This window comes from Canis lupus, chromosome 27, assembly GCF_048164855.1.
Source record: "Canis lupus baileyi chromosome 27, mCanLup2.hap1, whole genome shotgun sequence".
Lineage (NCBI taxonomy): Eukaryota > Metazoa > Chordata > Mammalia > Carnivora > Canidae > Canis > Canis lupus.
The window spans coordinates 23,885,490-23,907,259 of NC_132864.1; the positions used below are offsets into that span (position 1 = coordinate 23,885,490).

Below are 21,770 nucleotides of genomic sequence, written 5' to 3' on the forward strand. Positions count from 1 at the left end.
GAGGATCAGATAATCCATTTCTACTTAAACTGTCACAGAGTATAGAGAAAGGAGGGAAGCCTCCATTTTCTTTATGAGGCAAACAACACTGATCATGAAACCCAACAAAAATTGTTCCAAAAGACTGAAGACTAATCTCACAGATGAAATTGCAGCAAAACTCTTAAGTAACCAAGCCAATCCAGCAGTAGATAGAATTTAAAATATATGTATATATGTACATATATATGTATGTACATATATACACATATATAAATAAAATTTTTATATATGAGAAAGAGAGAAAGTGAGCGAGAGCACTAGTGGAGGGGGAAAGGCAGAGAGGGAGAAGCAGACTCCCTGCTGAGCGGTGAGCCTGATGCAGGACTTGATCCCAAGGCCCTAGGATCATCACCTGAGCCAAAGGCACACACGCTTAACCAACTGAGGCACCCAGAAGCCTCAATCCAGCAATATATTGAAATATGCACCATGACCAAGTGAGACTCAACAAGGAATGCAAAGATAGTTCAATGTTAAGGGACCTCTATCAACATTCCTATTAAAAGATCAAAGGAAAAAAATAAGATCGTCTTCATATATACTGAAAAGGCATTTGGTAAACCTCAACTTCTTGATTTTTTAAAATTCTTAATAAAACCGGAATACATGGGGATCCCTGGGTGGCGCAGCGGTTTGGCGCCTGCCTTTGGCCCAGGGCGCGATCCTGGAGACCCGGGATCGAATCCCACATCGGGCTCCCAGTGCATGGAGCCTGCTTCTCCCTCTGCCTGTGTCTCTGCCTCTCTCTCTCTCTCTGTGACTATCATAAATAAATAAATAAATAAATAAATAAATAAATAAATAAATAAATAAATAAATAATTAAAACAGGAATACATGGACACTTATTTAACCTGATAAAACATCTGCCCCTGAAACCAGCATTTTGCATGATGGGGACATTCCAAAAGCTTCTCATTAAAGTCAGGAATGAAGCAAGAGTGTCCATTATACTATGAAATAAGACAAAGAAATTAAGGTATAAAACTTCCAAAGTGGGAGGTAAGATTACGATTTGCATGTGATAGAGTAACTGGAAAATCTAAGAGACCAAATGGAAAAACCATTACAAACAATAAAAGAATTCAGACGGGGCAGGAGTTAATAGCTTTTATAGAAATAACCGCCATTTCAGAAAGAAAAGACGAGCCAAAAAAAGGGTAACTATCTAGAATTAAACTTAAAATGTGCAAGATCTAGATGAAGTGAATATTAAAACATTCCCAGGGACACAAAAATATCTGAACAAGCCAAGGGTTTCTCATGGTCCTGGAGGCCATCAACATAAAAAAATTTCTTCCTGAATTACAAATTTCATGCAACCCCAGGAAAAAAACAGGATTTTTGCTCTTATTCAGATGCGTTGATTCTATAGTTGATACAGAAAATTTTAATAGCCAGGGAAGTTGTAGGGGAAGGGTGGGGACACAACCAGGAACAAGAAAGCACCACCAAATATTAAAAGGTGTTATGTGTGTGCTACGATACGAATAAACCTTGAAAACGCGGTAAGTCAAAGAAGTCAGTCACAAGGGGTGCCTGGGTGGCTCAGTTGGTTAAGAGGCTACTTTCAGTTTAGGTCATGATCCCAGGGTCCTGGGCTAGAGCCTCCCCATTACTTTGGGCTCCTGCTCAGCAGGGAGCCTGCTTCTCCTTCCCCCTCTGCTCCTCCCCCTACTTGTGCTCTAGTGTGTGTGTGTTCTGTCAAATAAATAAATCTTTTTTTTTTTTTTTAAAGCCAGTCGCAAAAGGCCACATACTGTCGGGTTTCTTTCCTTTAAAGTCCAAAATAGGAATCTATAAAGAAGGGAGAGTAGGGGGTCAGGGATTGACTGCTGATCAGTAAGGGGTTTCTTCCTGAGGCGATAAAAACGTTATAAAATTGACTGTGGTGATGGTTGCAAAATTCTGTAAATATACTAAACACCATTAATTGTACACTTCACATGGGTGGGTTTTATGGTATGTGAATTCTATTTCAATATAGTTAATATATTTAATGTATTATAACTAACAATTAAAACAGCATTGCCCTAATGACTTAAATATGATTGGATCCATACCTCACACTTTATACCATGTATTTTAAAAATTAAGCCATAGGGCAGCCCTGGTGGGTCAGTGGTTTAGCGCCGCCTTCAGCCCAGGGCCTGATCCTGGAGACCCGGGATTGAGTCCCGTGTTGGGCTCCCTGCACGGAGCCTGCTGCTCCCTCTGCCTGTGTCTCTGCCTGTCTCTCTCTGTGTGTCTCTCATGAATGAATAAATAAAAATCTTTAAAAACAATAAAAATTAAGCCATAAAAAAAACTAAATAATGAACTTAATAATCTCAGCATGAGGAAGGACTTTCTAAGTATGACACAAAATTTCCTTTTAGGAAATATAGATTTCACTTCACAAAGAAAATTTCTCCATGGCACAAAGACAAATGATAAACTGGGGAAACCATATGCAATTCAGATGACAGACAGAGGTCTAATTCCATCATATACAAACAGCTCCTGTAATTCAATAAGGATAAAAACCACCCAATTGAAAAAAATGGACCAAGGAGATGAATAAGTTCAAAGATAAAAGACTCCAAGATGAAAAGCTATTCATCCTCATTCATGTTAAACTTAATTTAAAACTACACTGTGATCCTGCTTTCACTGACAAGGTGACCAAGCCTAGAAATCTGCTACCATGCTGTGATGGTGAGCATGTGGGCAAACAGGCTGTCTCAGAGTCATCTGAAGATGTCACTCAGACCACATCTATCAAAATTACAAAGGTACAGACCTTTGACCCAGTATTTCTGCTTCTAGAAATTTATCCTGTAGGTTAATTCACACTTTTGTGACATGTACATGGTTGTGTATCATCGCACTACTTATAAAGGCAACAGGTCAAATAACACCCTTGCTGTGGAAAACTAAGTGGCAAAAGAAGGAAGAAGCTCTTTAGAGGCCGACCTATGGGACGTATGGCTAATTTAAAAAGGGATGCCCCAGGTGGGCTGGGTCATGCAGAGAACCATCTGGAAGGACATACAGGACAACACTGGCTGCCTCTGAGAAGGGGAGTGGGCAGCTGTGCAATAGGATTGAGGTGGAGACCTTTGTATAGCCGTCCATTCCTTTTGTACAGTGGACCACATGAATGTCCTATCTTGTCTAAAGATAAACATGTATTAAGAAAGGAAAAAGATGGGATCCCTGGGTGGCTCAGCGGTTTGGCGCCTGCCTTTGGCCCAGGGCGTGATCCTGGAGTCCCGGAATTGAGTCCCGCATCGGGCTCCCTGCATGGAGCCTGCTTCTCCCTCTGCTTGTGTCTCTGCCTCTCTCTCTCTCTCTCTCTGTCTATCATGAATGAATAAATAAATCTTAAAAAAAAAAAAAAGAAAAGAAAAAGAGTGAGCAACAGTGCAAGTCCAATGATGAATGGCAACCAATCCTGTGCTCCAGGACAGAGCCAATAGGCAGCTGAGGGGGGAGGAGGAGAGAGAGAGAGAATCTTTTTTTTTTTTAAGCAAGAGAATCTTATGCAGACTCCATGCTCAGTGTGGAGCTGGACATAGGGCTCCATCTCACAATGCTAAGATCATGACCTGAGCTGAAATCTAGAGTTGGATGCTTAACCAACTAAGCCACCGAGGCACCCTGATTTTTTTTTCCCCCGAGAGACGTCAGAAATCCAGATTATGATGCAAATTTCACTGTTTTCAAATGTTTCCAAATACTTCCAATTTTTTAAAAAACCTATGGTGTCTAAAAATAATCAGATTAGATGGTTTAGTATTCCTGTCCTAGATGGTCAAGAAAGAAAAACCCTTGGAGATTACCAAGTCCAGCTCCCTAATTAGACACACTGAAAGAGCAAGGCCCAGAGAAGGGAAGGACAAGCCCAAGATCATACAGCAAACTGGGCCCCAAGCTGGGATCCCACTGAGGACTATTTGCTCCCACATTGTCCTCCTCTCGGCTAACAATGCAAGAAAATCATGGTGGGTGAGACAGACCTGGTACATTGTGGGGTCCCAGACAGGGGGCTGGGGTTGGGGGTCACACCCAGTAGGAGTCTGCTAAAAGGGGTGGGTGCTGTTGTGGAGTAGTGGTGCAGGACAGGCAAAGGCCTAGAACACAGCTCTGGGCAGAGCTGAGGTGGGCGGACGAGCTGGGGTTCAGATGGCATTACCTGCTGGGATCTGCCCCACAGAGGCCTGAAGTGGGAAAAGCTCCTGTGGACAGAGAGCAAGGAACAGAGAGCAAGCCCCTGTGCACTCAGTGGGCAGAGGAAAGCCAACAGGGGCGGGGGCTGGGGAGGCACGGACAGGGAGAGGGCATGCACTCACACTTGCGCAGCTCCAGGCTTTTGCTCGGGCAGGCCAGGTGTTGGACCGGTGGGTTCTGGGTCCTCTGGAGACAGGCCAGCATGGCTGAGCTGGGAGCCCGTGGTGGGGCACACTGTGCAGCAGGGTCTCTGTGAGGAGGGAGATGAGGTGCTTGTCACTCATGCCGCTCCATGCCCGCCTCCCACTGCCCCCCCCGCTGGGAGATGCTTCCAGCAGCCACCCCGCTACCCAGCAGAACATTGAAGACTTTCAGAGCAGACACTCCTCCTTTCTCACCCAACAGATGAGGGCACAGCTGGAGGCATCAAAGGAAGGAAAGGCAAAGAATCCAGATCTCCTGAGTGGTGGATTTCCACCGTGATGGGGCCAGAACTGGTCGGTCACACATATCCTGGCCCTGCCCGTTGTGTGGGTCACCTCCTCCAGGGTGCTTCCTGGATGCCCCCAGGCCTAGTTAGAACCTCACCCCCTCAGCAGGTTGCCCTTCCAGCCAGTGGCAGCCTATGGCTCTCCTGTCACCCCCTGTGACTGGGTTTCTCTCTGCTCTTCAGCTTTGAGCTCCTAGAAGGCAGAGACCCCACCAGGTCACCTTTGGAAGCTACACGGGGTGGTGAGAGGTGGAGGGGCACCCAGGAACTGCCAGGGGATACATGAGTGTGCCAGTGTTGTTCTGGGGCATTCTCACAGCATGCCCTATAGGGAGACATCCAAGACGGTGTTCCTGTGAGAACGAGAGGCCTCCAACCCTGACAGGTGCTGAGACTGAGCCCAGGTCCTGAGGGCCCCGGGGCTCCCAGAACACAGAGCACCTGAGGAGCAGGGTGAGCCCAGGCCAGGCAGAGCCTGCCCTGGAGGCCATGAAGAGAGAGCAGGAATTTCTCTGTGGGGCCCTCCCTTCCTCTCTTCCCAGTAAGGAGCTGGAGCCAGCGGCCTGTCACCCCTGACATCCACCCAGCCAGGCCCTGGCCCCAGAGCATTCTGACCTGACCCCCTGACCCCACCCCACCCCACTCAATCACACCCCTTCCCTCCCCTCCCCAGGACCTGAGCTGCCAAGCTGGGCCAACTCAGTCCTCCTGCCAGTTCTTAAAAAAAAAGAAGAAAGACGAGGGGTGGGGGTGTGTTTAAGGGGGAAGAAAGGGGAGCTATTTAATACTAAACAGGTGTCTGGAGCCCTTAAATTCTGCTGCTTTCTTCTAATAATGAAGTATTCATGAGGAAAAGCCTTTTTTCACTACTTTCTTAAGATACTAATTTCACAACAAGCTCCTTGTTACGGCGCAATTATTCCAATCTTGAATTTCCCCGAGACGGTTGCAGCCTCCTGTCTGTCCTGGCCTCTCGGTAAATGAAAGACAATCACGTAACCACCTTTCATTATGCTCTATTTTACTTTCAGCAAAGGTACCCTGAAAGAAATGATTTACTCTGAAAGGGACTTTTATTCAGTTTCAAAACCAATTTTCTCCTATTACTGTCTCAGGGAGGAAAAAAAAAAAAAGAAAGTAGGGGGTGGATGGGGGAGGGGAGGTGGTTCTCATCCGCCCCCCCCCCCCATCTACCCCTCCCGCCAATCGCCAGTCTTAACGAAGCCACGACACAGAGCTGCAGTATCCACTTCCCGGCTTTGATTTCTGGTAATTTTAAAATATGCCATTACAATCAGGCAGAAATTATACAGTTTAAAAAGGGAATGAAGTGGGGTTTATTGCAGGGATGAAAGCCCTCGACAGCGGGAAGGAGGCACTGCTCATTGGGGACAGGGGACCTGGGCCCTTTAGGACACACCCACACACACACCCTACCCCACTCGGACACCCGGAGACACACGGGCATGACGCCTGTACACACACACACACGTCTCCCGAGATGGGCACAGTGCTGACCCCCCACACACACCACCAACCCCCCCACCCACAGTGCTGGGCCCTCCACACCCCTTGGTGCCCTCTCATGTACACGCAGGCTGTCCACTGTCATGCAGAACCACGTGCGCACCTGGAAGGGAAGAGGCTGCAGCCCAGAGTCCCCTTCTCCCTGCTCTGACAGAGGGTACAGAGGAGAGAGCCAGAGAAGGCCGGCCAGCTGCAGGTGAAAGTCCTTGCCATCCGCCGATGGGGAAACCCAAGTCAGAGAGAGGCAGCACTCAGCCCAGGGCCACCCAGGAAGCAGTGGCTAGATGAGCCTGTCCCCTTACCAGCAGGTAGCCCACCGGGCTGGTCTGGAAACCTGGAACCCACATATTCCTACCCTAGGAACCACTGCGTGTCCCCAGGGGAGCTACTGCCCCTCTCTTGTAAGACACGCTTCCTGATCCCTCCCAGGTCATTATCCACCAGCGTCCTGACCATGCCCATCATCCCCCCCATCCTCCTGCTGCCCCTGAGGGTCCTTTCCACCTCTTGCCTTTCACAGGTGCCAGGGGCCCAAGAAGCCCAGTCCCTGTCCAGGTGGTCCTCCACAACTCCCCACAGGCCACACATTCCAGCATGCTTTGCAGCTGAATGGGACAGGCTGCCTCATCTAGGGCCTCTCTGGAGTCCATCGCTGCCTTTTCTGTGGGGCTCTGGTTTTCAGAGTGCTCAGATGGTGGATGTCTAAGCAGTTCTGGGAGCTGAGAGGCTAACAGTTCAGGGAGTGACAGAGGATCCGCTAGAGGGGACAAGATCCATGTTAAGGCCTCCGCTCAGTGCAACTGCCTGGATCATTTCATCCCTTGATTCTGAAGGACCGGCAGGCAGGTCCCCAAAGCTGGAGAGACCATCTTCACTTGAAAGGGAGGGGTTGGGGATCCTTGGGTGGCTCAGCGGTTTAGCACCTGCCTTCGGCCCAGGGCGTGATCCTGGGGACCAGGGATCGAGTCTCACATCGGGTTCCCTGTATGGAGCCTGCTTCTCCTTCTGCCTGTGTGTCTGCCTCTCTTATGAATAAATAAAATCTTAAAAAAAAAAAAAAAAAAAAGAGGGAGGGGTTTTTCCTCTCTGTGCCTCTAATCCCAATTCATTCCTCATTTTCCCAGGAACCCTGTACCCCGCTGTTGGGGCAGGTTGGGGGGTTAGCATGGGAGGGAACAGGAGCCAGCTGAGCATGATGATGAGTGGGTTACCACCAGTCCCCGCATCATCCCGACCATCTACAACAGGGCAAAGATCCCTCTCTCCTTGCCCTTAAATGTCTCTCTGACCTCAAGATAGAGCCTAACCTTCTTTGCCTATCCTCGCCAGCTCTCCTAGCCCTCCCTCCAGCTGGCTGCTCTTGCGTCCCCAAAACTTTGCCTGTGCTGGTCCTTCTGCCCACAGCACTCCCACCTCAATACATTTAACTCAAACTCTGGCTCAATTGTCCTTCTTCTGGGCACACCCCCCCGCCCCCAACAGTCCTAATCACACCAAGTTGTAATTGCCAATATTCATGTCTGTCTCTCTCCAATGGACTGTGAGTATCTCAGGGGCAAGGACCATGTCTTATTTGTCTCCTTCTCCCAGTGCCTGGCAAAGAGTAATCATTTAATAAATAAGTGTTGAATGACTGGCTGAATCAATGAATCAGTTATTGTCAGATGAAATGACTGAGGCCCAGAGAAGCCAAGCATCCTGCACAAGGTCACACAGCAAGCTGGGGACAGCAATGGGTTAGGCAGCTAACACATTTATGTTCCTCTCATGACCCCGCCCTGCCCCCACTCTGCTTGGCATCATCCCATCCGCAGAAAGCCAGCTCCTCTGTGGCCCCACCCTGACTCGTGACTCCCCCAGCCAGGGACCATCCTGGGAACACTGCTCATTTTGAAACCCTATCTGCAAATCAGGCTGTTTATAAGCCCAAGGTCTTTTGTGACTTTAATAAAAAAAAAGGGGGGGTGGGGGGGAGGGAGGGAGAAACTGTCGCAAGCCTCAATGATTAGAATGCTTTGGCATCATTCCTGACGTGGGGGCTGATAAGACGTCTTATCTCCCAGGCACCCCTAGGAAAAGGTCCCCTCCACCAGATAACGCCCCCAGCTGTCGATATGCCCTTTCATGGCTGAGGATTTAGATAAAGGAAATGTGACAGGGGAGGGGAAAGAAAGGAAGGAACTTTCCAAGTCCGAGGAGGAATTGAGTCTGTGCTGCTTGCCTTGGCAGAACAATGCAGAGCAGAAGAATGTCTAAAGGCTGTCTTTATTTTTATTAAAAGAACGGGGGGAATTGGGGCCTTTGGCCTGCCTGCCTTTTGTCATCTCTCCCTGCCTGTCTGGCTGCAGGGGGCCTTGGGAAGCCCCCAGCCGCTGGGGGAGGGAGGAGCTCACAAATAACTACACACACATTAGTACTAATAATAGCGCTACCCATTTATCGAATGTTGCTTCTGTGCCAGGTCCCACGTGCATCCTGTCCGTTACACCTCACCGCAGCTTCCTAGCAGCCTCTGTGGTGGGTTCTGTTTTTAGTCCCATTTCACAGATTAAGAAATGGTCACAGAGAGGGGAAGTCATCTGCACAAGGTCACACAGCTTTTAGGTGTCACCCCGACCAGAGACTGCACCCTCAGCCTCACACACGTGTGGCTTCTGCCCCTGGCCCCATCATGGTGGTGGTGGGGGCCCTCAGCCCCCAGCTCCTGGGCAGCTGGGCAGGAAGGAACGGAAGCAAAGGCCTACTTCTCCCCAGTGCCCAAATCCACTTTGATTCTACTCCAGCAGGGGCTGGGATCACAGGGAGGGAGGTAAGGAGGGGAAGGAGGAGTTGGGGCTCCCAGGAGGCCACTTACTCATCCCATAAACATTCACGGAGGACAGCGTGTGAGGCCTGCATTGGGCAGAACAATACTGAGAGAAATAAATCGCAGACCCTGCCTCTGAGAGAACCATTCTGAGGTGGCTGTCATTTACTATCCATTCACTTACTCATTCATTCATTCATTCGTTCATTCGTTCAGGCAGCAAACAGTCCCTGAACATCTCTTGAAGGCCAGCCCTGTGCCATGTGTGCTGTACAAAAATCAGTAAGAATGTCCTGTCAAAGAGAACAACCAGTAAGAACTGACTTCCTTTTCTCTAATCCAGCCCACTGAAAATGAACTTCCCTGGCTTCTCCTCCAGTTGCTATTTCCCTAAAGTGGCAGGTGGGCAGAACTTTCCCTCATGCATCCTGCAGGTCAGCAGTCTACCCCTTGCCAGGCTGGGCTGGCCCTAGCGCAGGGCAGAGTATGAGGACATGCCTGGGCTCCAGAGAAGGCCGAGGCTGTGACCTCCTGAAGGCCACAGCTATACCACTTCCAGCCCCTGTCCTTCCCTACCTCTGGAGCTACCCACTCTGGCCTCACCGGCTCTAGTCAAAGCCAAAGACAAGCTCTGGCTTGGAGAGGAAGGTCATACCAGGCCAATGTCCAATGGGAGTAGGATTTCACAAGGGAGAGCCAGCCCTGGATGCCTCAGGGTGGCACCTGCCCACACCAGGACTCTGACTGGCTCAGTGATCTAAAGGAAGTCACAGTGCTTCCCTGACTCAGTTTTCCTCACTGAATCTTGATGGGGAACAGCCCAATGGATGTTGTAGGAGGGGCTTTCAGCTTAGACATGAGGTGATATTACGAAGGGTTTTCAAACAATCCAGTGTACTGTGTTCAAGGCAATGGGCTAGGTCCTCTGTTGACATACAGGGGGGGTTCTAGATGCAGTTTGTGCTTGAGGGATTTAGAAAGTTGACCTGGGATGAGATAGGGAGCTGGAAAAGCCCAGCAGTTCACATAAAGTGCTCTGCTAGTCCTTGGGGATGCCCACAATACTCACCTGGATACCCCTTACTGGACAGGAAGCCTTGTTCTCCTTCCCCCTGTCTTGGCCACACAGGCTGACCCCAAATGGAGGGAAGAATGTGAAGTGATGGGAGGCCCAGGCCTAGGGAAGAGAATGAGCACTGGATTGGGAGCCTGAGTCTGATCCTGGCTTTATAGCCCTGAGTCACTTTTCTGTGACAGTCCCCAGTACCACAAGCCAGGCCAGCATGACGCACAGAAAGCTCAGTCCTCCCTAAACGGTGAGGGACAGGAGATTGCTTGCCACTAGCCAGGACAGTGCAGCAAAAGGACCCTTGCCCAGTAGTGCCATAGGGAGTCTGGGTGCACAGCCCCTCCCCCACAACAGGAGACTCCACCATCTTTCCTCTTCCCTCTCTCCCTTCCTCCATCTGCCTCCCTGTCCTAATGCCTCCCTTTTTTCCTGATGTCCCTCTTTCTCATTTTCCTCCTGACCCCACTCTCCCCTATTCCTTCCCTCTCTCTCCCTCTTGCCCCCCCAATCCCACTCAGTCTCTCTGCAAGGCAGCCAGAGTAAAAGCCCACCCCCAACCCCCTCCTGCCGCTCCCTCCCCCATCCCCGTTCTGAGCCTGAGGCCTTCCAGGGGACCCTGTTAATAATTAAATGTTAATCTAAAAAGCAATTTGAGCTGCGGCTAGGCAGATCTGGTTAGAGATTACATTAGCATGGAGGAGGCAAGGGTAATTTTCTTTAACCCCTTTCCTGATCTCTCAAGCCCGGGAATCTTCAAGTCACACTGCCACTGCTGATTAAACTGGCGCAGGGCTGGGCTGTGGATAAGGGGTCTGTGAAAAGTGATTATTTCCCCACTGCCATTTGGGCTGCAGCACCAGAAGGGGATTTTCACTTTTTTTTTTTTTTAAAGGTTGGGGTGGAGGGGCATTGCCCCTTTCAACAGGAGGCCTCATCTACTGCCAGGATTATTGCCACATCCATCCCCATCCCCACCCCCATAGGGCCACAGGTCTCTCTAAAATGCAAATCTGGCCATAAAGCATACCTGACTCCCTCTGTTCCCAAGACAGAGAGACGCCAACCCTGGGCCCCAGGAGACAACAACTCTCCATTCAGTCTGGGCCCGGCCCTGGGCCAGGCACTGGAACCAGACAAGTGGGTAGTTCTGGGCCACCAGGAGACACTAAAAAGTGAACCAATAATCACGAATGCCAGAGGGCAGGCAGCCACAGCCAGAGCCCTGAGGGGGGCATAAGCTTCTCACTGCCACACTTGCAGGCCTTTGCGGGTGGAATTCCTTCTGCTTGCAAGCACTTCCTGAATCTCTACTCGCCCCCTTGAAAATCTACTTGGCTTTCAGCTGAAGCCCAGGTTCCTCAAGGGCTTCTCAGAGACACACAAGGTGCTTGATAAATGTTTGATAGGTAATCGAATTGAGTTCCCCATGTGGCTCTCTCTGATCCCTCCTCCATGGGTTTATGGTGCTATGACCAGTGACCGTGCACAGCGGGCCCTCGGGAAGCCACCTCCTGAGGAAGGATGGGCGAGAAGCTGGCTCCCGTTGTTGAGGCACTGCAGGGCTCAGAAAGCGGCCGGGACCGAGGGTGCAGCCTGGGGTGGAGGCCCTCCCGCGCGCTTCAGCACCACGGCCAGCTCCCAGTGACGCAGTCCTGAAGGGGCAGGGCGGAGCCTGGGGCAGTGACGTCAGTCGCCATGGGAACTAATCCTGATGTTATCCGCCCTGGGCGGCGCTCCAACCTCTAGAGAGGAGACAAATTGAGCACCTACTGTGTGCGAGAGGCTGGGGCAGTAACAAACCCTGATGGAGGGCAGGGGGCATCAGATGGCAATTACAAGGCAAGCAAACAAGTGGTAGCCATGATGGGGCCACCCTGGCTAGCCTAGGGATGTCACAATGAAAGGACAGCCCCGCTGTCTCATAAGGAGGGTAACAATATTGTTCCAGGCTTTGGATCCTGGTATCTGAGCTTTATCCCTCAACTCTGATGTCTAGGGCACATCCAACTAAGACTCAGTTTCCTCCTCTGAAAAAGGGGTTAATTCCATGGATTGTACAAGTGTTTAGAGCACACATTGTACAAATAAGGTGCTAAGGTCATAGTAGTACCTGCCCAAGTGGTAGCTGTTATTAGTATTGCTTATGATTATCAACAGGTAGGTAGTAAATAGCCAGGTGAAGATGGGAGGAGTAGGGGTCCCCGAAGCTGTGGACGGCACAGGCAAGCACACTAAGACTTGAAAAAAAGTGGATAATGTGAAGAACTTGAAGCAGCTCCAGGAGAGATGCAGCCCTCTTGGTAACTAGGAGCAACACGTCTGTGTTAATGCCAGGCAGGGTCACCAAGGCAGAGAGAATAGGGACAGGGAGCCCAATTCCAAGGTGGCAAGATCCACTTGCTGAGGACAAGTGCTGGTTCAGGGCAGGGAAAGACTAAGAGAAGGTGCTGGGTGGGTGGTGGGCTCACAGGAGGGCTTGAAAACCACTCCCTCTGGTGATGGGGTGAGAGGGCAGCTGTTGCCACTGGCATCAGACCTGGTTGGCCTGCTCCCAGAACCACAGGCCACCCAGGAGCACCTAGGGAGTGAATGGGGGCAGGGCTTGTTCTCACAAAAATGAGCCTTTGGGAAGCCCTGGCTGGGGAGCAAAACCACCAAATCTCAGACTCCCCTATATGGCTTCCGGGATCGAGTCCCACATCAGGCTCCTTGCATGGAGCCTGCTTCTCCTCCACCTGCCTATATCTATGCCTCTATCTCTCATGAATAAGTGAAATCTTAAAAAAAAAAAAAATGTTATCAGCAGAAGGGCCCCAACCCAGTATTTTTGTTGGAGGTCATGGAACCTTTGTGGAGGAGCGACATACAAGTGGAGACCAAAATGGTAATGGGTGTTACTAGATGACTCCACAGGTACTGGGTCCAGAAGGGGGAACATTATGTAAAAGGCAAAGGTAAGACCCCTCATGGAGGTGGAAGGTACTGGTGCTCCCACCCATCCTCTCATCTATCCCCGTGCACCCCTCAGCTCCTTGCACCTACAGTTCAGGGTTAACCCAGCAACAGGGAAGGAGAAATCTAATAATCAGAGTAATAATAGGAGCTGGTTTTTATTTTTAGTGTTCCCACGGGCTCAGCACTTTACAGACATCACCTCATTTAACCCACCTCACAACCCAGAGAAAGAGAGGATTACTATGGTCTGTGTACTGGAGAGGAAAGAGAGGCTGGAGAGGGTTGGTGGGGGCTGTCCAGGGCCGCAGGGCGATCAGTTAGCTGGTGGAGGGGGTAGGAAAGCCCAGCAGAAGAGGGCCTGGGCCACAGCGCTTAGGAGATCAGGAGACAGAAGCCCAGGTTGGTGGTGGGTGGGGGTAGGTGGAGGGGGGATGGGAGGTGTCTGACAGGAGGGCTGGTCTTGACTCTGAGCCAGGAGCCAAGGATCAACAGCTGCTTCAGAGGGATCAGGCTAGAACAGAAATGAGTACAGCCTTTGGAATGGGGGCAGGGAACCAGGACAGGGCACTCTGGCCCAACAGCATCAACATATTTACTTAAATGTTAACCCCCCCCCCCCCCCCCGGGCGAAGCCCCACTTGTGTGTGGGCCAGGCATCCTTTGCTGAGAGCTGGGCTGGTGGTACCCTAAGCGCTCTCAGGGTAGAGCAGCTCCCTTCAGCATCATCTGTCCACAGGGAACCATGATCTTAGCACCAGGATTCTGCAGCTGGACCACCTGGGTTCAAACCCCAGCTCTGCCACAGCCTGCCTATGGGACTGTGTTTATCTCTAGAGAGTTTGATTCTTTTTTGTGTTTCTAATTTTTCTACAGTGATTGTGCATCCTTTTTTTTTTTTTTTTTTTTTAAGTAACTTTTTAAAAAGGGATTTCTACCACAGATCACCTGGAGATGAGGAGCTGGACATATTGTAAATTCTTGGACCTGACAAGGACCAGCTGCTCAGGGAGTAGACAATGACCAGAGAAGGTAGATGGGTGGAGGGAGAGGCAGGAGCATGAGAAGGCCCAAAGGCCTTGAGATCCAGGAGTGAAGGGAAGCAAATCTGGTCTTACCAACCCTCCAGCAGGTCCCTCCTACAACTCTTCTATGGCAGACCGGTGCTCTAACTGTATGCCTCATTGCATCCCAATGTCCCAGGGCCTCTTCATGTTATCCTACAGCCTGCAGGGGCCTTCTCCACTCAAAACTCCCCTACTGGCTTCCATGGCATTTCTAACAATACCCTGTAAGGCTGTGTGAACCCCTTCCCCACTCCCTGCCCACACTGTCCCTCTCCCCTTGCTTACCCTGGGGTCTTCTTACAGGTCAACCTTGGTTTCATCCCAGGACCTTTGCACTTACAGTTTTGTCTCTATCCAGTGCCCAGTGCTCTCCAGTAGGAATATAATGTAATTACAAACTTTCTAGTATCCACAAGGGAAATTATGGGTTTGGTGTTTTGTTTTGTTTTGTTTTTGGTTTATTTTTAAAGATTTTATCTTCCAGTATTCCAGTAATCTCCACACCCATTGTGGGGCTCAAACTCACAACCCTGAGATCAAGAGACACACACTCTCCCAACTGAGCCAGCCAGATGCCCTGGGAAATTATGTTTAATAACATATTTTATTTACTCTAATATATTGAAAAGTTATCACTTCAGCGTGTAATCAATATTTAAAAATAACTAATGAGATACTTTATGTTCTTTTTTTTTCCTTCTCCATTAAGTCTTCCCCCCCCCCCATTAAGTCTTTGAAAGCTGGGGTAGATTTTACATAAGAGGGCATCAGTTCAGAAGGGGTGACAATCTCCACATCAGCTCTAACCCTTCATTCACACAACTCAAACATCACCTCCTCCAAGAGGTCCTCTTTGACCACTCCAACCACTATCCCATCCTGGCTGTAGTTCCTTCATTGTCGTTACCACTCTGAAATGTTATTGACGAATAGTTTAGCATCTGTCTCTTCTACTGGGGCACAGACTCCACTGTGTTTGCACTCTGGGGCACGTAGCACATAGGTGCCCAGGGTAGGCAGGTGGTAGGGAATGGGCATGGGCCCCCAGCACCCTGGACTGTGTACCTCATTCCCAATTCTACTCGGTGAGGAGAGGCAGAGGCCTGTGTGTGTGTGTGGGGGGGGGATGCTGAGAGGGGGAGGATGTGCACACACACATACCCACAGACACACACATAAAGACCTCCACCCCCTCCCCTGCTTCTGAAGAGCGGGCCCAGAAGATGGGCCTCCTTTCAAAATCAGCCCGGCGCGGAAAAACAGCTGTGACAGCACAAAGCCGAGATTGAATCAGCGACGGGCCCGATTGCCTGGTGACGGTTACAAATGATCTGATGTGGAAAAGACAGGATCAGATGTGTGCAGAACAACGGCTGCTCTGAGCCCCCACATGCCAGACAATGGGCTGCTGGGCGGGCGGGTGGGCAGGTGGCTCCCAGAAGCCCAGGCCGGAATGTGCCGATCGGTGCGGGGCCCAGAGCAGGCTTAGCATGAAGTGGGCCCTTCTGGGCCAGGACTGGGCTTGGCCCTGTACCCTCACCTCCTCACACAGGGCCCACTTGACCAGGACGGTCACTTACACAAGGCAAAATCAGACACACCCCAAATGCCCAACACCTAGGAAGAAAGTCCTCAGCATGAGACGAAGTGCTGAGCTCTGGGCAGATGGATGACAGCTGAATCTTTCTTCATCAGACTCATTACCAAATACTAAAAGATGAATTTTACTTTTGTAATGGGGGGGGGGACTTTCTCCCTACTTCTTACACCCCACCAGCCCCTAACTTCTGCCTCAGAAGGGTGGGCAGGTGTCCTCTGCCATACATAGCTCTGCAACAGCCACTGGAACCAGCTCTTACCCTACCCCCAAGAGGCAGGGCCAGGGGATGAACCTCTGTGTGAGACTCCCAGGCTCTCAGCCACTTAGTACTGAATGTCAACTTCTGGTTGACCCTCTCCACTACCCTGTGTGAGAAAGCTGGGTCCCGAGAGACCATGGCTTGCCCAAGGGTGCACAGCGGAGGCGGCTGAGCCTGGGGCTTCACACACCTATCTCTAGTTTCTATACCAAGGCCAGGAACAGAGTAGATGCTCAGTAAATCCCATCAGAGGGATGCACTCAGCCTTTCCTTCTCGACCATTGTTTCTACCGCCCAGGGCTCACAGCTCTCCTCTCTGGTCACCTGCCCTGGCCCCTGGGGTGTCTCCCTCATTTCACAGCACAGTGTACCTATCACCTTGGTCCTATAAACCCCTCTGCTCATCTGGAACATGGAGAACCCACAGAACCAAGTGTGCTCAACAACACAGGTGGGTGAGTGGGACATGGGCTGGGCAGCAATCTGAGTCCCATCCTTAGCAGTGTCATGGAGCTTAAGGGCTGGGAAACTTCTAGAAATGGAGGAGAGGGCTCCTTAAGAGGTCTGGGCAGGGGGCTGCTTCACCCAGCCTCAAGCCCATCCCGAGAAGTATGGGCATATCCACACCTCCTGTTCTCCAGAGGCAAGGAGAGGCTCAGAGAGGACCAGGGTTTATCTAAAGCCACTTGATGGGGTCCGGAGGTGAAGCCAGGTCTGCTGCACTCTGAAGCCCATGGCAGAGCCATGCCAAGGGAAGGTTGGGATTCCAAGTGAGCACCCAGTGTCCTACTGGCCACTCCTGCAATGGGCACTGGGTCACCTCCCCTGGATGCCACCCTGGCCCCGAGTAGTGGGCATGACTGCAGGCCAAGAGGCTGATTCCAAAGGGGCTAGCTACCCTGAGTACAATGGAGTTAGTCTTCTACCACCACCACTAGGATGGTGTCCTACTGGGCCTCTCGCTCCAGAGCTGCAAGGTGCTGCCCCTTATCAGCAGTATCCAGAATGGCTAAAGCACAAACCCAGAATCCTGGCTCTGCCACTTGCAGCAGGATTCTCTTGAGGAAGTCACCTGGTCCCTTGGGGGCCTCAATTTCTCCATGTGAAAAATGGGGCTAGAAACAGTACCTCTGTCACCAGGCCATGGTGAGGACTAAACTGGATGATGGTATGTGGAGTGCAGTCCCTTACTCAGTGGGGCCCTCTTAGCTCCTCGAAATCCACCAGTCACTGGGCAACCACTATGCCTGCAACATCATCAACAAGGGCTAAGGGTGATAGCAAATGGCTTCAAGATGTGAAGGGATTTTTCCACAGCCAGAGCAGAGCAGGGTAAAGGGACAGGGAGGTAGAGGCAGCCCTGTCCTGGAGACCCTTGAGACCTAAACCCCAACTCCTTCCAGCACAGTTTATGCTCAACTCCCAGGAACAAGCCCCATAAGCACCAGATGAGAGTGGGCGTGGCTCCACTCACAAAACCTTGGCTGAGCACCTGCAGTGCCAGGCTGCGGGGCCGATTAGGCACACGCCCAGCAACCTCAACCCCGGTCAGAGGGAGCCTCAAGGGAGCCCAGAGAAGAAAGGTCATTCCCAGGAGGAAGGGGGAGCATCTCAGCCCCTTGACTGTGTGCTTGGGAACTGCACAGAGCACAGAGGCACCCCATGGGCTTCGTGAGTCTGATGAGCCAGGTCTTATAGGGCTTACTGAACGGTAGGGTTGGGGTGTGAGGGTATTCTGGGGGTGGGACCCAACCCCATGGGCAGATGCCAAAGGCAGCACTTCGCAGTTGTTCACACTGAATCTTCCTAACCTCCGTGATCATGACCACCACGCCCACAGCCCCTCAGCATAAGAGAGAACATGGGTGGGCAGTTTGGGTGGGTTATGCAAGAATGGACACAGCCTGGAGGGGTTGGGGTGGGGCAGTGGGCTTGAAGGCCAGGCTCAGGTCTTAGCATGTTATCCACAGACCAGAGGAAGCTACAGAGAACATGCGGTGGTTACAGAGAAGACACTGGAGCTGGCCTATCTGGATTTAAACCCCAGCTCTTCCACTCACCATCCGTGCAGTGTTGGGCAGGTCAACTAACCTCTCTGTGCTTATTTCCCCCATCTAAAGGGAGGGGCACAGGTCAATGAGGCTGAATTTTGGCACACAATGAATTTCACATGTTCAGTAATTGGGGGGAAAAAAAACAAACCCTGAAGGCTGATGGACTGAGACAGTGCCTAGTCGAGTTTGGGGACAATCTGGTCGCTGGGCCCAGGGCACATTTTGACTCAGGACAGTGGGCACAGACTGGCACGGCCCTGCCAGGGGGTGCCAGGCCCGGGGCGGGGGTTGGGGGGCTGGCAGCGGCGGTGGCGGCTCAGGGCCTTGCTGCACACAGAGTGTGCGCGCGCACGGCTGTGTCTGTTGCTGCAGCAGCTTCTATGCAAACATGTTAATTTGTTTTCATTTTGTGTTTTTTTTCCCTCGCAGGATAATTGGGTGAGTTTGAAGTCTTGGCGAGGCTGCTGATTATAGCTATTTGGGTGGTGCCCTCGCGGGGCTCTGGGCCCTGCCTCCTGCCTCTGGCAGTGAAGGCGGCGTCTGGGGGTGTCTTGAGGGGTGCACGGAGCTGCTAGATTGGCTTCTGGGGACACAGAAGGCATGACATCCTGGGACCCACACCTCATGCTCCCCGCCCAGACACCACCGTATTCCTGAAGGGTGCAAATCCCACCCACAAACATCTTTTCTTTGCCCTGTTTGCTACAGTGGAAAAAATAAACTGTGACATGGTTGCCAATATTTAAAAGAAAAGAAAAATAAAATTTCACCCCAAATTCTCATTGTCTGGTTTGCCTTGAAAACAAACAAAAATTGGCAGCTCTGGAACCTCTGAGCCCACATTCCCATGAGGCCTAGCAGCAGCTGCTTTGTTCATCATGTCACCTGGTTGGCCCCTGTGGGCACCTGAGTTTTCCACCCTGGAGATGGGCACAGGCTTTGGGGTTGCATGGTCTGAGGCTCAGACCAAGGCTCTGCCCTCAGAAACTGTGGTCTCCGCCAGTATCTGCCTTCCTGAGGCTTTTTTCCCATCTGGGAAACCCCTGCCTCGCTTTGGGAGGCTTAAAAATAAGATGGCTGAGATTTCGGGAGGAGAGTTGGGACTTGGAAGGGTTGGCTCCCTTTCGGAGAGGGTAGGCTGGGGTGGGAGCTTCCTGTTCCCAGGTGTCCTGTACTCGATCCCACCCTGGGACAGCCTCATCTCTGAGCTGTTTTGTATCTGTTTCTTCCACTGGGCAGGGACTCGGTCCCTGAGGCCAGGGCTGCGTCTCTATCTCGGACTTCACTGACAGCCTACTCTGTGCCATGCTGTAGCAGAAGAGCTGGGAGAGGCATAGGGCTTGGGGCTCTGGTGGCAGGAGGCAGGGTAAGGGACCCAGGGGGGACTCCAAGTCCCACCCGGATGGAGGACCGCTAGGGGAGTGTCGAGCGGGACTTACTCTGCTTGGAAGGGATGCATGTGTGCTGGGGTGTGCATGTGCATATATACACATGCATGCATGTGTGTGCATGTTGGGGAAGGGAACAAGGGCAGTCCCAGGGGAAGCCCTGGGCTGACAAAGGCACAGAGGAGGGAATGGCCTGGTGGGTGCAAGCTGGATCTGGTGGGTGCCACGATATGCCATGGAAAGCCAGGTGGCATTTGGGCTGCCTGGGGGTGTTCTGGGCCTCCCACAGCACAGAGGGGACTTGGTCTGTGTCTATAGTGGACAGCTGCCCGATGAGAAGAGTGGAGGTCAATAAGAGACTAAGGATTGGGCCTTCCAGGAAACTACCTGCCCTGTGTTCCTAGGACTCTGGACAAGTCACTTCAGTTATCTGAGCCTCGGTCTGCCTATCTGTGAAGTAGGGCTATGGCAGGGACCCCATGAGACAATCCCTGCCATGTGTTGATGCTCCTAAGACTTACCCCACATGCCTGCCACCTGCACACTGCCTCAGCTTGTCCTCTTCCCTCTCCTAGAAAGGGGTAGGGATGCCAGAGAGCCCAGGCCACATTCATGCAGCCTGACCATGTACAGGCTCTAAACTCAGCACTTTACCTGTGTCCTGGCACGTCTCCCAAATGCTCCCTAGGGGTGTATTCTCTTCCATTCCCATTTTTAAGCTAAGGAGACTGAGCCTCTGAGAAAGGTTAGTGGGTAGGGCAGCCCTCAACGAGGTCCTGTCCTCAAACCCCACTAAAGCTACAGCTGCTAGGGCAGAGTCTGGACAGGAAGGAGGGACAGAATGGACGCCTGGTGCCTGCCCATGGAACAAAGGCAGCCAGCAGCCTTCCCAAAGCCGCTGCAGCAATGGAGACGGGCACCTCAGGTCGCAGCCCTGGTCCCGGGACCAGCAGGGTACAAAGGACAACTCCATGGAAAGTAAAGGCATTGAAGCTGGTCAAACGCTGGCCCTGTGAGCAGCTGTGAGTACGGCACTTTCCCTGTCCTCTCTGAGCCTATGTCTTCATCTGTAACGAGACTACTGCCAAAGCTTTGCCTGCAGGGTTGCCAGAGTGTCTGGCCCCATGCTGGCGCACAGTAGGCCTACAGCCAACCAAGTTAATGACTGCCCTTGGCTTCTCTAACAGCGAGGTCCCAGAAAACAGGAGCAGGCAAATAAATGTCGGAAGGTGGCGGCAGGGGAGATAACAGGCTCCCTGGCCAGTCTCCGGGGGGTGGTGGCAGACCTCTGTGGAGGGCTCAGGCCTCCCCGGTCACACAGGGTGGCAGCTGGCAACATCCCCTCCCCCACTGAGCACCACACAAAGGGGCCTCTATTCCCTGCTCTGAGCATTTATCTCTGGCCGGCTGGGCCGCACCGCCCTCTCCCCACTGTGCTGGTGGCCCTGCCTGGCCCGAGCCTACCCAAGCCTACACAAAGGCCGGTGTGTCCCTGCCAAGCCAGGCTGGCCTTAGAAGACCCCATCCACAGAGAGCGAGAGAGCTCAAAATGGTCCTGGGGCAGGTTCATGGTGTATAGTGAGGCCTCATGTCCAGGGCCATGATGAGGAGCTGGCTAGGAAGGTGGGGAAAAGATTTTGGAGCAGATGAATCTGATTGTGGCTCCATCTGTCCTGAGCTGTGTAACTTAGGTCAGCATGGACCTCAGTTTTCTCATCTGTACAATGGAGACAATGCCCAACTCTCAGGGCTTCTAAGGGCTCAGTTAGGCGAAGCCTAGCACACAATCAGCACCCCGGAACCAGATTAGAGGTAACTGGGGGAGCCTCACCCTGAAAGCCTGGTGGGTTCAACCCCCTGGGGAAGGAGGGGGCACAGCAACCCCTGTAGACCACTCCCTCCAGCAAGATCCACGTACACTGGTGCTGACCCACAGGCCAGGGTATGCCCCCTCCTGCCTGAGCCCCTCTGCAGGCAGTAGATCACGGCAGTTATTATTTATGAGAACATGACTGTGTCCTAAGACTTTTAGATCAGTCATCTCCTTTCAACCCCACTGCTCCACTGAGAGGTGGCATACCAGCGATAGGCTCTGGAGCCCAGCGAGCCAAGTCCAAATCCCAGCACCACTTCCAGCTGTGAACCTCTTCGTGCTCCCTGGGGACAAGAAGTGCAGCCAATCCTCGTGGGGCCTGTGCAGAAACCCAATGGGAAGCACCTGCTCCATGCTCTCAGCCCGGGGCACAACCTCAGTAAGCCTGAACTCCCCACCGCTAAGCTGTCAGTCCTAACTCACAGATGAGGA

At 51.8% G+C, this 21,770-nt stretch overlaps 1 protein-coding gene across 7 annotated transcripts in view; it reads right to left on the bottom strand.

Annotated features, from left to right (window-relative positions):
* The window catches only part of FAM222A (family with sequence similarity 222 member A), a 56,322-nt gene that overhangs the window by 22,285 nt on the left and 12,267 nt on the right, over positions 1–21,770 (bottom strand). For 4 of the 7 annotated variants that reach the window (XM_072802888.1, XM_072802894.1, XM_072802892.1 and 1 more), the window contains exon 2: positions 4,376–4,503. In XM_072802888.1, coding sequence (XP_072658989.1) covers positions 4,376–4,457 — 82 coding nt within the window. In that variant the 5' untranslated portion in view covers positions 4,458–4,503. Of the gene's footprint in view, positions 1–4,375; positions 4,504–10,145; positions 10,254–11,172; positions 11,957–21,770 lie in introns of those variants that run through there. The other 3 variants (XM_072802890.1, XM_072802891.1, XM_072802889.1) reach the window with 2 other exon arrangements.